Source organism: Spea bombifrons, chromosome 5 (assembly GCF_027358695.1).
Source record: "Spea bombifrons isolate aSpeBom1 chromosome 5, aSpeBom1.2.pri, whole genome shotgun sequence".
NCBI classification, from domain to species: Eukaryota; Metazoa; Chordata; class Amphibia; order Anura; family Pelobatidae; genus Spea; species Spea bombifrons.
In genome coordinates, this window is record NC_071091.1 from 15,837,432 (window position 1) to 15,851,692 (window position 14,261).

At 36.1% G+C, this 14,261-nt stretch overlaps 1 protein-coding gene across 3 annotated transcripts in view; it reads left to right on the plus strand.

Annotated features, from left to right (window-relative positions):
- Positions 1 to 14,261, plus strand: part of CDK14 (cyclin dependent kinase 14) — a 202,502-nt gene that overhangs the window by 115,715 nt on the left and 72,526 nt on the right. For all 3 annotated transcript variants that reach the window (XM_053468070.1, XM_053468069.1, XM_053468071.1), the window contains 2 exons: positions 2,207 to 2,327; positions 8,891 to 8,984. In XM_053468070.1, coding sequence (XP_053324045.1) covers positions 2,207 to 2,327; positions 8,891 to 8,984 — 215 coding nt within the window. The remainder of the gene's footprint in view (positions 1 to 2,206; positions 2,328 to 8,890; positions 8,985 to 14,261) is intronic.

Here is a 14,261-nt window from a genome sequence, read left to right on the forward strand (position 1 = left end):
AATGAAGCTACAATCTTAGATGTTATTCAGTAACCTGGTAGTTTATGAAATGGTATGAAAACTCTTCTTTAAATTGTCTTTTGTTTTGTTTTATTAAATATTTTTATAGGTCAGACATAGATCATTTTCCTAAGACAAAACAAGCATAACGTATCTACAAAAGTCTAATTAAGAAGAAAAATAACCAACATGCATGGTGATTAAATTTCAAGGCCTGGTAGCTGAGAAGACCTGGGAAGCCAATAGGTCATGCTGGCGGCAGTGACCTTTGATTAAAGAGTTTTTAGATCAACAGTCTGTAAAGATACCTTTCAATAAATGCAAATTAAGAGTGATGGAAGGGAAATAAATTCTCAGTTGAAAAAACTCAAGGAAAACAAGATTGTAAAGGTTAGATGAAGATTGAAAGGGTGCTTTATCTTTCACCTTGACACCTTAACGTTCTTATCTGCTGAAGAAGTTGTTGACTGCAGATGATAAGAAACTACTTTTGCATAGTTTTTTTTATATCTTATGGAAAAACTCCTAATACATAATCACTTGTAAGCAGGTGCACCAAATAAATGATCCTGTACACACATGAATGAACTAAAATAGAGTTATGAGATATTCCCTATTTATCTGTAAATGATCCATTCAAGCCATGTATTTAATGGACAAACTTATCAACAGGAAATAATAAAATATCAAAATATCTTGCAAAAAAGCCTTTCTTCTACAGGTCACACTGTTCATTGGGCACCTATTTAGGGGCCCCAATGATGTATGGACTCCCATCAGAATACGACGGAGAGACATGAAACATTTAGTGCAGTGTTGTGAAAAAAGTATTTGCATTCTTCCTGATTTCTTCTCTTTTTGCATATTTGTCATTGATTTGTCAAAGAATCAAAAAAAAATTAATATTAGACAAAGATAAGTGCAGTTTTTAAATGATGTCATGTATAGAAAGAAAAGAGCTATTCAACCGTACCTGGCACTACGTGAAAGTACCGTAGTTAGAAAGTAGTAGTTACTAAATCAAATAATTGACCAAATGTAATTGATAATTGGGTTTCATTTCACTAGATGCACCCAGGCATGATTACTCCCAGCACTGTTGAATCTAAACATCAATTAAATAGATCCTGTCTTGCAAGTGAAATAGCCTAAAAGGTTTAAAAAGCAGCACATGATCCAAAGAATTTTAAGAACAGATGAGAAACAATAACATTGACATCTATCCTTCTAGAAAGGCGTAAACACCATTTCTGAGGCTCTGGGACTCCAGCGAACCATGATGAGAGCCATTGTTTACAAATGGAGAAAACATGGAGCAGTGGTAAACCTTCCCAGAAGCGACAACTCATCCAGGGGGTCACAAAAAAAAACTCAGGCCAACATAAAACTAACTTACTACAGTTATGGTCAGTGTTCATGATTCCACAATAAGAAAGAGCATTCGTTGGACTAAAAAGAGAACAAAAGCATCAAAAACATCTTGATAACCTCAAGACAATGCAGGACAATGATCCAAAGCACACACGCAAGTCCACCTCTAAATGCCTCCAAAGAAACAAAATTATGGTTTTGGGGTGGCCTACTTAGTCTTGAATCCGATTGAGATGCTGGGACATAAGCTTAAAAAGGCAGTTCATGCTCAGCAACCCGCCAATATGACCTAATTAGAACAATTATGACTAGAAGAGTGGACCTAAATTCCTCCCCAGTGATGTACAGGCTCATTGCCAGTCATCGCAAACATTGATAAGCACAGTCTGTTATTGAGTTTAGGGGGGGCAATTTAGGTGATTTAGATTTTGATTAACTCTACCTTCAGTAAATGATCATTTAAAAGTTGCATTTTGTGTTTACTCATGTTGTCTTTATCTTGTATTAAAAGTAGTTGGATGATCTGAATCACTTAAATGTCATAAATATGCAAAAATAGAAGAAATCAGGAAGGGCAAATAATTTTACACAGCACTGTATACTCTTGTATAAAACATACACGAGCAATCTGCATTATTTTTCTCAGTTTGTGTATCTTGGAAGAGGGGGGGCAGGTGTTACTTTCTTTATATTAGAAGATGAACCCATTGTATTTTTATAAATTAATGAATAATAATAATGAAGCCTTGTTCCCTTCCTCTGAAAGTTCTAACTTCAGATATTTACAGGTTTTAAACATTTTTAATATGTGTATTTTTATATGTTTGTCCTTTAGGCCTTGCTCGAGCCAAGTCGGTTCCCAGCCACACGTACTCCAATGAAGTTGTGACCCTGTGGTATAGACCTCCAGATGTTCTTCTGGGCTCCACAGAATACTCCACCTGCCTTGACATGTGGTAAGAGTGGTGACATTGAACCCGCGTGTACATCTGTGTATATGATAGATGGCGCTTTCAATGAAAGCGGTTGGACAAATAGGTGGTGATTAATGGTGGAGCATTACTTCCCTGTGCTTACAGATATTTATACCGGTAGTGTAGCTGTTCTCTTTGAGTAAATTCTGTGTAAACAATACTTTATTAGCTGGCTTGGCCTTAATTCAGATGGAGCTTAACTGAAACACTGGTTTAGGTGAATTAGAAGAATGATTGTGAAATATTGCACTCTTGTGATGTTATGTTAGTAACAATTTGTAGCATTGAAACTTTTGGTGGTTTATGATGTCATGCTTCACGTATGAAACATGTTAGACAAGTCATGTTCCTAAAGGGCTGACCGGTACTGTAGCTTGCTTTGTGATTAATAACTGCTGGTGTCTACATAACAGCCCATTTCACATCTAGCTTAGGTGCATGCAAGTAAGAAAGTTATCATCAAGCTGGTTTAGGAAGCTGCAATGAGAGTTGTGACTTCTCCCATTGTAAGGTGTATGATTGTAATTACTAATTTCAGCAGATCTGAGTAATAGAGATTCATACTATTTATAAACACAGTTCTGAGAGCTAAATAACAATATAAATCATGTTCTTTAAGATGAGCAAGAAGTACAGCAACATTCTGAAAAACATGTTCAACCCGGAATGATAGATACCAAAGTGTCTTGATGTTTAAATATGAGAGGTTGCAAAAAAGAGAGATCAAGTAAAATATCATCATGTTAATATAGACATTATAAAAACAAAAATGTATTTGCTCATGATGAAGGATAAATGTACAGTAGCTGAGTTAGGGCAAATTTCTTAATTCAGATCCATAGCACATAAATCCATTATTTTATTGTTTTCTTATAACCTAATGATCTCGGTGTTATGACCCGCTATGATAATTAGATACCATATGATATATTTTATATTACTGTTTCAAACTGAAAACAAATATTGCTTGGTAAAGTAACGTTCTGTACTAAATGTACTTCTGACAGTGGCACTATTACTAGCCAAGTGGCACTATTACTAGCTAAAGGGCATTATTACTAGCCATGTATAATCAACATAATCTCTGCAGTAGTTTCCAAGAAAAGATGATTTGTTAAATTAAATATGACACCAAGAATAGGTTCTCTACAACAAATATGGTATAAATATTGTAAGTCCATATTGTAATAAACTTGGAACCCCTTCTATTCACCTCTATAATACTTCATGTGTATGACTGGTAAGTGTTGATGTCATTATTGTACACAAGTGCATCCAAAAGTAATATAAGGCTCACTTGGTGAAATTAGGGTTTTGACGGCAAAATAAAGACTGGTTTATAACCTGAAGAGGAATTCATACAAAAAGGTAAGCCAGGTTGTGGAATTTGCTATCAAGCAAAGACGCGATGACAGATAAAATGCATGCCTTCAGGACAGGGTTAGAAACATTTTTGAATTCAGATACCGCATTTCACTGATTATTATATCTTGATGAAGGACACTCATCTGCAAAAAAGAAGCATTGTTTTGAACCAGTGAGCCAATACAGAATAGAATAGAAAATTCCTTTACTTAAAACATTTGCAACAGTTTAGCAAGTGTTTTTGCAATTCTATATTTAGGTATTTTAACCTGTGAGCGGGTAGCAAACATGGGAGTGTTAAAGGGAGCTTTAGGAGTTGCATTTTGCCCTAAGTTATGATGTCATAGATTTTAGTTTTTGTTAGTGTGCACCTTTATTAATATACAGGTGAAATAGATCTTTAGAATTAAACATGTACCTTTTAATTTCATCTATACCACCAGGACATGTATGAGTGTCCATATCAATGACATTTCTTGGCAGTCGGAACCCACCTCCTAAGTTTTTATACAAACTGGTTCACAGGGAATTGTCCAATTCTGTGTATAATGAGGTTTTGGTAAAGGTTCCGCTGGAAGACAAAATAGAATGTGCCCTTCTACAAAATCCAGACCCAGCTGCGCCATGAGAGCTCAGATAGTCGTTTGCTCTGGAAGCAGGTGTCGCAGGCTGTGGGTTATTTTTACACTTCATTGGCTTTTGCAGGCAATTAGGATTGTAACTGAAAACTAATGACCCAATCACACTATTATATTCCTCTGGCTTTTGCTAAAAACAATACCTGCCAGTAGAAGAATTGGAATGTAGACGTACATATATTAATTTGGGCAGCTTGTAACTAGGAATTGATGGCAAACTACAAAAATACATACGGCAAAAGGGATCATAGCATGTGAATTGTTTGTTATAACCTACATAAATTTGTAAAATTAAATTGTTTTGTTTAAACAGATATTTACGGCGTTCTATACGTTGATTCTGCCATATAAGGCATTTTCTTTAAACTATATCTGTTACCTCCTTATTGAAGCACATTGGCATTTTGCTTAATTTGTTTAATTTTTCTTACAGTTTAATATCTGTGTGGTTGCATATATTAATATATATATATATATATATATCTATATCTATATATATATATATATATATAGATATATATATATATATTATATTATATTTGTTTTGATTGTGGCTTGGGTTAGTGTAATTAAGAGCAATGAAACCATTGCACCGCTTTCTGGAATTCAGGCGAGAGAAGTAGCTTTTCCTTTGTGTTCATTGTGAGAACGGAATTGGCTATTTTAATCAGAACCTCGGGATCAAGCTATGAAACAAGAACAGGGCTGTTTGTCCTTTATAGCGGTAGGAGACACATTTTACTGAGATTGGAGTAGACGTCCAGGCTAGTAACACCTCTGTGTTTTAAAGCAGTTGGAATCCATAATATACATAATACATAATGAGCAGCTTTGTGCCCTGTTGGTCCTCATTTTGAAAGTGGGGGACAACATAATCACTGAATTATGAACCACCCCAAATACCATTGCAGAGGGGGCATGCTGGCGATGAAGAGTGCGTTTCTGTATGCATGTGTATGATGATAAATGTTGATTTGTCAATGTGAATGCATGTTCCCTAGTATATGTATATTAATATGCCTGTTAATAGTATTAGGCATACTGTCAGTAATGGGGTTCTTTTTGGTGGGGGTCATCTTTCTGTGGATGCTTGTCTGGTATATAAACTCATCACTTATAATAAACTACACTTTTGAAGAAAAAGCCATTGTTTTAATCCAAAAATGAATGGCTTTCTTTAAGGCTAAGTGTCAGGAAAGATGATCTGCTTGAAAGTTAACCGCGAGTGTCAGTTATGGGATGAAAAATAAACATCTCATCTGCACGCCAGCTGCTGCATGTGTCACGCAATAGCTCCATCTCTTAATGTCTCAGTCCTCCCCCACCTCCCTAGACATAATAAAGAAAAGTATAGGATGCAGCCGCTAATCTGGCCTGGCCAGAATATTTTTATGTCAATCATCCTACCAAAATACAGTAACCCAGTATGAATCTGTGATCTCCTGAATTATAACTAGACTGTGCCTTTTGTTTTTCTTTTTGCATTTCATTATACATGCTGATGCATATGGTGCAGAAATTGTCCTTTTTATTGACTGTTTTCTATTAAGTGCTATTCACGTTTACCGTTGACAGAAAAGGGTATTTTTTTTGGGGGGGGGGATTCCAAAAGTTTTCAACCTTTTTTGCATGTGGTTTAGTATGTGATAAGATATTGTTGAAGAAGCATAGACAACCTTTAGTCTTGCAGCTGTTTCGGATTATGGGTCCTCTTAAATTTACAGCTGAATAAAATTATTACTGGCAGTCCTAGGGGACGGAATGACCTCTGTCTTCCGCGGGAAGAAATTATATGTCCTTATCTATATATATATGTGTGTGTGTTTTATTGACTCTGTATCCATTTAGGATAGAGTAGTATATTCAGATCTCTTCCGGGGGGAGTGTCTTGGTAAAGAAGTGGGACCCAAGAAGCCTTTAGTGAATGGGGAGCTGGCGGGAAGGGGGCAGGGAGTACGAGTGGTAAAATGCCAATCTTCCATCAGGAGATAGAAAAAGTGAATCCGGAGACCCAGGGAAGCAGCGCTTCACCCAGAGCCTCTGAGTCAAACTTGGAAAATTCCCAGGTGTGCTAATTGTATACGTATGAAGCTCTAGTTATTAAAAAATAGATGTCGTCAAACAAGCCGAAATAAGGAAACCATAAATGAATAAAGTACCTTGTCTTCATACTTCATATTTTTTAAAAGATGGACCACTTTAAAAAACATCCTTAGCCAACAATCTCTATGTAAATGGCACAAACTACAGTCATTTACAGTCATTTCTTCGCTATCTGTCCTTCCACTTTTTTACTGTACCCATTATAAACCAGTTTACATACATTTAGATTATTAATGTCAAATAATGATTAATCTGCTTCTATTGTTTTTATTATTCCAACTAAATTCTTAAGAGATTGGTAAAACAAGAATAAACACACCATAAAAAAAATATTATTTTAAGCTCATGGGAAAAAATATTTGTTGTTTCCAAACATAATAAATCACGTTTCCAAGCTTAATTTATTATTTATCCCCATCAGATTAGGGAGGGAATTTTTTTTCCTCAAATTTAGCATTTCGATATTTGAATGTGTGTGCGAAACAATGGCTTCATCAAGCTGTACATTTCTTCGAGCAAATGCTTTTGTGAAAGAAAATAAACTAGTAAAATTCAATTCCATTTTTTTAATGAAAGTTCCAGAACTTCTTTTCTTAACGTAACTGTGTGTCATGCTTGGTTCTATAAACCTTTGACTAAGATTCATTGTGGTTTCTTGCCGGGTAATGAAGCGCCAAGAAAGGTAAATGATGAGTGGCACTTTAATCAATCTGGCCCTGTCAGTAATCAGCCAGGACAGATGAAACATCATTTCTAATCACCTGCTTTTCCAATTTACTTCACTTTTAGGGATTGATTGGTGAGCTATTTTTCTAACATTTATTAAACAAAGGGGAACATGGTCTATTTCTAAACTGTGTTTTCAGAGAGCAAAAAGTGACAAAAGCCACCCAACAAACAGAGTAGGGCTGGCGAAATAAAATACACGTCAGGATGGTCCCAGTTCTTTGTGTTTCTCCATAAGAATTCTATCTAAATAATGTCACTAGGTGGAATTATTGTGCCAAGCCGTTCTAAGAAAAACAATAGTGCGTTCTGGCTAGACGTGGCCCTTGGACTCGTGCAAGTTAGTGCCCCAGCCGTCCATGTAACATAGAAAGATTATATGGCAGCCCATTTAATATGTCTGTTTTCCTGGTGTAAATATTGAGATCTTAATCAGTCCTTGGTCTCGTCTTGGGAAAGGCAAAAAGCTGTACTGACCCGGCTTAAATTCCCTTTACTGTATTAGCCTCTATCACTTCTGCCGAGAGGCAGTTCCACTTATCTACCACCCTCTCGGTAAAGTAAAACTTCCTTACATTACATTTAAGCCTCTGACCCTCTAGTTTCAGATTATGACCTTGTTTTCTCATTTTTTCTTTCCCCTTCTTTTCTCCAAACTATACATATTGAGATTGTTTAGTGTTTCCTGATTTCACCTCCACGGTCGGCATCCTCAATATTTGCGCCCTGGAATATGATATCAAACCCTGGTGCTCTGCCTCCTAAGGATGTGCAGCACTGGGTAAGGTTATTGTCCCAGATCTCTCCCCAACCGGCCCATGGAGCAGCTATGTATTATGTAGGAACATAGTGATTAAGCTTGAAAGAAAACATCAGGTCCATCCAGTGCCACCTTGATCTAGAAAAGAAAAATCCCACAATAAGATGACTTCCGAGTGCACCTCAAAAAGGAAAAAAAAAATCGACTCATAATTGGTAATTTAATTTCTCATTGGATCAACAAGCTATAAGTAGTCATGTCCTTATTACCAGTTGTATCTCTCTAAATTAGTGGCAGATGACCCAACATGGCGATCTGCCTCTCATTATGTGGCAGAGGGGCTGTCACCCGTGAGAACCTGCCTTTCTAAACTAGAACAGGCCAGTGCGTTTTTCAGTACCGATTAATATTGTCATATATTGGTGTCCTGATACCGTGGATTTGTGCCAAGATTTCCAACTGAGAAAGGGGGCTTGTGAATGCCTTTGCCGTGTTCAGTACGTCGGGTCTGCTTGCTTTTAGGGAGATGTAATGGCTCGCTTCTGTTTGTGATACTTAAATCCAGAGCAAACTCTCTGGATTATGAGTTTGTCAACAGGGACGTTCTATATTCTGTAGCGCAGCTGTAGCAAACTCTTTGGGAGATTGAATGCCTAATGCTAGCCTAAAAATCTTTTTTTGTCATTTGCAGAAGTTTCATAATTATTACATTTGAAAATATATATTTACATTTTATTGTGAGGTTCCTCTTTGTGTACCTTTGCCGGACCACTAAATGTGATGGGTTATCGGTGACATCGTGATGTTGATGATATAGATTATAAGTGATATTAAACTGCACTAGCCTGATGGAGTTAGTATTGGGCTGGGTTTGATGAATCTGATGTGGGGTATGCCGATTAGTATATAAGCCATAAGTAATGTATAACACTAGTTTGCGTTTTCTTTGGCAGGGGTGTGGGGTGCATATTTGTAGAGATGATCCAAGGAGTTGCAGCTTTTCCAGGAATGAAAGATATTCAAGACCAACTGGAACGAATATTTTTGGTAAGTACATTTTTTTTTTTCTGTGGCATGAATACGTCATGTGATTGGTGATCATTGTGCATTTGTACAGCGCTGTGGAATATGCTTGCGCTACATAAATCAATAAATAATTTGTATTGGGCTATCATATTGTATTTTTGTTCTATAGCAAACATATATTCTGGGAAATTTCACTGGTTATCAAACAATTTGTTGGTTTCGTTATAACCGGGCCGTGTTCAGCCAGGGGTATCAGCTCGACATGTTTGTCAGTTAATATACCACTGCACTATAAAGCAATCGAAGAAATAATAGGGGGGGTCTAAGTGCAAGCTGGACCCCACGGTATCGCCTTAACAGCCAAAGCCCATCAGGCTTTTTGTTCACTAAAGGGAGAGCTGTCAGGAGAGTTTCAGCTTCTTCACTTTCACTATACATTATGAAGAGCCAACCCCAGTGAGCTTCTGCGGCAAGAAGTGCATTAGGGGCCCTGCATAATGTATAGTGAAAACAGCGATATTTCTGAGTTTCCTCACCCTTGTACAGGGCCAGCTGAGCCCTTCTTCCTGGAGCGACCTCCCGATACAGGCTGCCGGTATGCCAGCTCGTTTTTTATCAGCTAAAGTTACCTTGTGTTAGTAACCCGTTGTGTGATGATATTCTCACATGATGCCGGTTGTGATGTAAAAAACGTGTCGTGTACATTTAAGAGGCCTTATATTTTGAAGTGTAGTGCCGCATAACCCCATAGTGTTTTCAAGCACTAGAGCTTTTGGAAAAAGAACCACTATATGACGATTTCTTATTCAGTTCTAAAAGTAAATAGTAACACTTAAATATACCCGGCACCCTACGCTATCAACTGGCTGGATTAAGTGCAAGCTCATTTTCATAAGTGCAGATTCTTTTATTTTTATGTCATACTACTGTTTTGTTAACCTTTATAATATACTGTTGATCTGTTATTAATCAATTGTGGAATATTATTATGATTAATAGAATATATTAATATAATAATATTCATAAACAATTTTGGTTTCACTAAAAACTAACAATCGCACTCCAAATGCATGCTTGGTGTAGTTCACGTGATGCCACTAAATCTTTTATTATTTTATTTAGTATTTTTATTATTTCAGTCATTTTTCACAAGAGTTGGTAAAACCTTTGCTTTAGGTAGCTTCTGAATATTGTCACTTTACTCAGACTTTCATCTTAAAAATAAAAAGCCGCATTAGTTTTCTGCCCCGCACCAAAATGATTTACTTTCTGTGGATGGACCAAACACATCTCATCCTTCATTCTCTGTTCCATCTGACCGGTGGAAATTAGGTTATATCGGTGCTTTATGTCACATGCGCCATTTACTCTCCAACAACAGCCAGACGCGCGGAACATCCAAAATATTGCAGAACGTCATGCTGAGTAACCATATGACAGGTTACAAGTAGAAGACGTCCTTCTGACTGTTCAATTATTTTTTGCTATATGCCTTTGTAGATGATTTTGGCCGATTCACATCTTCCCTTCTGCACAAATATTCCCGCAGCTATATATTTGGCTACATCTCAGATATAAACACTATTATACACTATTTTAATTTTATTGTATAGTAGACTACTGATGTAAATAACACTGCTATTAAAAATATTAAAAAGGATGCTCTTAATGCCAAAACGCTTGCCTAGTTGGAAAGTTTAAACGTGTAGTGGATCATTTATATGTGTAGGATCAATGCACGTTGGGCTATTTTCCATAACTCAACAGTCATAAACATTGAATTATATTTATTCTGGTAGCTAACAAAGTAAAATGTAATCCAAGACATGTAATGTCTTCAGATCTCATTATTCTCTATATTTTTGTTATAAATTTAGGTCCCAATTGCTTTCAAATGTTCTCCGAGGCACACTCCATCCATCGTAGGTATTTGAAGGCATATGATAGCTGGGTGTTCCCTTATACATATGATTCATTTTTTCATGCAAATACATAGAGGGATTCAATAGAATCTTCTCTATACGTTTGCTCCCACAAGAGTTCCCCGGGGTCTAATGAGACCCCCACATGCCCCATTTCAACTCGAGTGCTTTCCTGACAGTAATTGCCTGCTTCGTGTAGCGATACTGTGTGAAATGCAAACATTGCAGGGAGTTGCAATGTACAAAACCAAGGTAAGTACCAAAAAATGTAATTCCATATCCAATGATAGCCCATTAAATGCTTGTTTCATTTGTAAATTGTCTCACTGTATTGTTTTAACAATTTATCAATCATCAATAGTTTTCTTATTTTCGATTTATTACAATTGCTTTTAAGGGATTGGTTCGTTATTCTTCTCATATGAATAAATTTAAATAAATCCAGGATTTAAATGACTCTTGACATTGACAATACATGCCCCGAGAAGCATATGCCTGTGTCACACAATTTTGGGTTATACAGAAAGGTAACACGTATGGTTCATATTAATAGAATTATGATTTCTCATAAAGAATCCAGTCCCTCGAAATCATACCTGTCGTTTGTGATGTCCTCACCATTGATTGTGAATTATATATGGGCTCGCTCAATAAGGGTGCGGTGTTACGATATTATAACAGTATCGTTTTTTCTAATTGTGTGAGAATGCATCATTTGAAAATAATTACATGGTATTTTTCCGACATCTTTTATGTAACAATTTAGTTTGTTGGTTAAACTCGTTTTCTCCATACAGGAGAAAAATAGACAAATATTATTCAGATGAAATAGAATTTTGCTGAAAAACCAATTTGGGGACTGACAATTTAGTGGAATCTACACACCTAATTATTTATGGCCTGAGCAAAATTAAAAGATGAATGAACGAGTAGACTGTACTTCCATATCATACCAATTAAAGGCTGTGTTTGTGTTTAGGCTATAAGGGAGGATTGTTGGTAATCTTTATATTTATTAAATATAGATTTATATTTATAAGACTGGAGACTATAACAGAACTAGGTAAACCTGTGATTAATTTCAGACTACAATTCTCATTAATCGCATCTATTGCTTTGAGTAACACACCAATCAAATGCTGGTAATGTTACCTTATTCCCCTCTGTAATAATGTTAAATAATGTAAACCTTTTGTTCCTATTCGAGCTAGTCTCACAGACTATTTTAATCCACCGGTTCTAGTTCTAGTTGGACTTATTAGAACAATATGTTCATGGCCGACCATTCTGATACTCTACAGAAGGAGGAAGCCAAAATACTAAGTTATACCTGTAGGCATTTTAATAAATAAACTGAGAGCATCTCCACAAAAACATCAAAGTAGTATAATTACTACATAATAACCATCGTTCTCATATAGTGTAGACTTAGAAAAAAGGGAACTGCACAGAGAGGGATTTTATCACTCGAGCCTCTGAGGATAAAAACGTTGCCTTTAAACAATACTGATGCTATGCCTTATGGGAAAAGGTGTTTGTGTGTGTATGTGTATATATATATATATATATATATATATATATATATATATATATAGTACTTTGAAAAAGATTTAGACAGTTGTAGAAAATGCTGTAAAGTAAAAATGCTTTCAAAGAATGTGTTAATGGTGTATTTAGAAAAATCTGAATTAAATCAATATTTGGTGCGATCGCCTTTGCCTTCAAAACAGCATCAGTTCTTCTAGATACTCGCACACAGTATTTTAAGGAACTCTGCCGGCTGGATGTTCCAAACATCTTGGAGAACTAACCAAGTTCTTCTGTGGATTTAGGCGCCTCAGTTACCTCTCTCTCTTCATGTAACACCATTTATTCTCACCAAATCTCCATTTATAGAAATGCAGCCCATTCATGCAACAAACTGCTTTCTGCTGTGTATATGTATATATATATATATATATATATATATATATATAAAATATAATGCGTCCCTTATAATTTTAGCCAATGACAAAATAGCATGAAAGTTGAGTCTGTAAAGAAATGTACAGTAGCACTCTCAAGGATGTGCCATACAATATGTTATGTAATAAAAGTGGCTTAATACATTTCGTTTGTTGGAATGATAGATGTGTTCAGGGCCCCAAACATCTGTTTATGCATCTGTGTTTAACACGAGTCGCATGTTTCTTGCCTCTGCCGGTCTCTCTGCGTTTAGACACAAAACAGAGCAGTACCCTATAGTAAATTACCCCATCTAGAAGTGATGTTAACATTCGTTACATTTGAGTGTGCGTTTATTCTGAATGATGTATTTAATATTTCCTGAAGACGAAAATCACTACAAAAGGTTTATAACAATGGAACAATATATAAATACAGTGCTTCCTCCTCTCTCACACTTCGCTGATTTCTCTTCATTTCTTCTTTTCTCTTTGGGCTTTACCTAATTTTCATAAATTTGATTGCATCAAAAACATTAATTACTCGTTTTACTGTAACACACATATGTCATCATCTACGTCTACACAATGATTTCTTGTTTTTCCTGTAAAAAAAGAATACGAAAAAAAAAAATGCAAGATGGAAAATCTAGAAGAATGTAAAATATAAAACCGCATGTTATCATCCATTTCTTTATCCTAAATATTGGCTTCCCCACAATCTCCCCATGAGATCCAAGACCCTATGCTGGTGCTTGGCAGGTGAAAGGCAGCCAATAGAAAACATAATTTAACAAAAAAGCCAATGCTGCATAAAACTCGCTCTTTATGCGTTCCGCTGGATATATTCTAGCCAGTCATCTGCTTCACAAGCAATGTTCTGTGGCCTGTAAACTATCAAGCGCTTTTGATACAAACCGTTTATTTATTGGGAAAAAAGCTTTTGTGTTTCTTTTTAGTAAGTGAGGATACAACGTATAACAATTCGCCCCGTCTAGTCTGGCCGCTTTTCCTGATGCAAAGACTCTCACCTTAATCAGCCCTTGGTCTTGTATTAGATTCAGAATAGCGTTATGCCTGTCCCATGCATGTTTACATTTCTTTGCTGTCTAAGCCTCTACCACTTGTGATGGGACGATGTTCCATTTATTTACAACTCTCTCTGTAAAGTAAAGCTTCCTTATAATAAATCTAAATCATACTGATAATTACTGTACTTTTAATTAAGCTACCAGCTACCAACGAGGGCATAGAACATTGGATCGTTCTATCCATTAGCTAGCAGATGGAGTAACAGTTGGTTCCTTGACTGTAGTTATTTGAAAAAGAGTTTAATGATACAGAACAAGAGATTTTTTTGGGTGATGAAATTTAATAAATTGCCATGGTAGTTAACTGGAACAGAAATAAATACCTAAACACTGCTTTACATA